A 2757-nucleotide genomic window follows, 5' to 3' on the forward strand; every position below is an offset into this window, starting at 1 on the left:
CAAGGACGGGATCCTCTGGAAAACCGCCGGCCCGGAGTCGTCCAACCTGTGATCTTTACGACTGCGGTACCTGAGCTGACACTGAAAGACGTGTCCGAGGTCGCAAGGGAGATTAGCCGCAGAGAAAGGAAACCGCAGGACCCAGACGGTCCCTCCCGAGGGCCTGGGCACACGGGCTCTGTGTGGCAGAGATTACGGAAAGATGCTCTGCGCGCGTTATTCACCCCCCACGCAGCCTTCGACCAGCCGATCCTCCTCCTAATTACACTTTCTCTACGCGCCTCCAGGGCACCAGTTTCCTTCAGTTTCCTTTGCTGTCCACCGCCCCGCCCCCCCGTCCCCCACGCACACTTCCTCGCGTGCTCCCAGGTCGCGGTATTTGGATCTTCTCACTCTGCACACTCCTAATGATCTCATTCAGTCTGTTGGCTTAAAGTACTATTAATTTACCAATGACGTCCAAATTTCTCTCTCTATCCTAGATTTCTAAGCCCCAGATTTGAATATCCAACTTGTCACCTTCCCCTCAAATGTCTGATGGACTACTCAAAGCTAACACGCTCCAAACTAACCCACTGCCCCCCCCTGCAGCCTTCCCCAGCTCAGTTCATGGCAACTCCATTCTTCGTTCGTGGACCGGACTTCTCTCACAGTCCAGGAAGTCCTGTGGGTTCTGCCTTTGAACTATTTCCAGATCCAACCACTTCCCCCCACCTCCAGCGCTTCACCCTGGAATAAGACTGCCCTTCGGGATCGCCGCAATGGGCTAACAAATCTTAATGCCCTACAGTTTATTTTTAAAAACATTAAGACATGTCACAAAACTTTGAAATGCCTTCCCTGTTTCCTCAGAGTAAAAGAAAAAGGCCGCAGGATGGTCTCCAAGGCCCTGTATGATCTGGTCCGTCCTCTCTCGCCTCCCCACAGCTCACACCGCGCCACCCGCACTGGGCTCTGGCTGTTCCTCGAAAACACTGGGCACACGTCCTCCTACGGCTTTTTCACTGGCTGCTGCTGAGACGTGGAATGCTCTGAGCCTCAGCTGTCAGCTTGGCTAACGCCCTCACCGCTTTCACGTCTTCGATTAAGTGTCACCTTTCTAACGAGGCCTCCTTGGATCCCCTTATTACTGCGACCCGCCCCACCCCGTCACACTCCTCCTCTACTCCATTGCAATTGTCTCCTCACACACTAAACAATTTCCTTACGTTTACTGTTCAGGTTGGTTTTCTCATTGTTAGAAGTTACGTTCCACGGGGCAGGGATCTGTGCTTAGCGACATATTCCAGACACTTAGAATAGTGCCTCGCTCATAGGAGGCCCTTAACAAGTATTTGCTGAGTGGATGAATTTTAACCACAATGTTGCTTTTCTTTTTTCAATCTATTTTTTTTTTTTTTGAGTTAGTGGCCAATGTTTAAAATAATTGGAGAAGTTTACCACAAAAATCTGTCCAGTTTCTGTTGAAAAATCATAGTTTGGTGCCACTGAGTCTGCATTCCTGCATGACAGCTGGGTGGATGGACCTGAGAAATAGCCAGCTTTTTTGAGACAGGGTGTGAGCTTTTTTGCTACAGGCCCTCCCAGCAGATCAACTAATTTCCTTTAGCTATCTGTGCCCCTGGAGGCATTCTGTTTGCAATGAGAAGGCTCAACAGTGTGTAGCACTCCTGAGTTATTAACTTATTCAGGGTAGGGATGATGATAAAAATACTGAACTGGTAGGAACCGGGAACCAGCCAATCGGGTCAGACCTTGGATAAGGGTCTTGGAGGCCTCTTGGGGGGGCAGACACCAGCCCTTTCGTTGCTGAATTTTAGGGGGAGTGAGGACGTGCGTGTGTTGCGGGGGCAGGCCGGGTGGGCACAAGTGCTCAGGCAGAGCTGTTTACCAACCAGTAGAGAAGCTGAAGTATTTTAACAACTAACTGGTACAGCCGTGAAATGTGTACTTGGCTAAGGGGGTAGGGTGGGGTACGGGAGCAGACCAGACTCTTGAAGTGACATAAGTGTTGACTCCTTGTCCATGTCATAGTGCCCACTGCATCATAATGGCACCAGGTTGCCTAAACCTCTGCCGCTCATCTCTGAATCTCACTTTGCCGCAGGGAGGCACTGAACTGAAAAGCTGCCTTGTAACAGGTCTCGCCCCTCTATCTACTCCCTTTCTTACATCAAGAGGGGAAAAACACGGAACTACCAGTACCCGATCTGGTCACCATACGCCTATTACCTCTACTGCTACAAATACCGGATCACCCTCCGGGAGAAGATGCTGCCGTGTTGTAAAAGGTACTTATTTTCATCTCTACTTGTAGTTGTTCATGTAAATTGTAAGGAAAAATAAAGAGTTTGAGAGGACTTCCCAAGTGGCAAGAAGATAATAGCAAAATAGATGGAAGGCTGGCGTGGAAGTTTAGAGTTTTTCCAACCGGCTGGCCTGGGAAAATGGGAACAGGCTGGTCCACAGAAGATGCAGAAGCTGGTGCCAGAGCCTGGGCCTGAGTTCCTGGCAGTTAGGACCCTCACTCTCCCCTCAGACTCAGAGATAATCTAACTCGGGCCTTTTTTACCCAAGCAGCATCACTTACAAGGAACAAGAGGACTTGACACTCCGGCCCCGTTGCTGCCTTCAGTGCTCCTGAGTCCCTAGCAGGCCTCCAGGTGGGCAGAAACACCGAGCAGAGTGACCACGACCAGCTTAAAGAACTGTATTCGGTAAGTGGACTGTGAACTGGTGCTGAGTTGGTACCGGACA

The 2757-nt window shown here is 50.5% G+C and overlaps 1 protein-coding gene across 1 annotated transcript in view; it reads left to right on the plus strand.

Annotated features, from left to right (window-relative positions):
• Positions 1-2118: 2118 nt before the first annotated feature.
• The window catches only part of OAZ3 (ornithine decarboxylase antizyme 3), a gene marked incomplete at its 5' end in the record, with an annotated part of 4130 nt that continues 3491 nt past the window's right edge, over positions 2119-2757 (plus strand). Inside the window, 3 exon segments of the mRNA XM_023521849.1 lie at positions 2119-2291; positions 2578-2641; positions 2643-2717. Coding sequence (XP_023377617.1) covers positions 2119-2291; positions 2578-2641; positions 2643-2717 — 312 coding nt within the window.

The sequence above is a fragment of the Pteropus vampyrus genome, unplaced genomic scaffold, assembly GCF_000151845.1.
Source record: "Pteropus vampyrus isolate Shadow unplaced genomic scaffold, Pvam_2.0 Scaffold319, whole genome shotgun sequence".
NCBI classification, from domain to species: domain Eukaryota; kingdom Metazoa; phylum Chordata; class Mammalia; order Chiroptera; family Pteropodidae; genus Pteropus; species Pteropus vampyrus.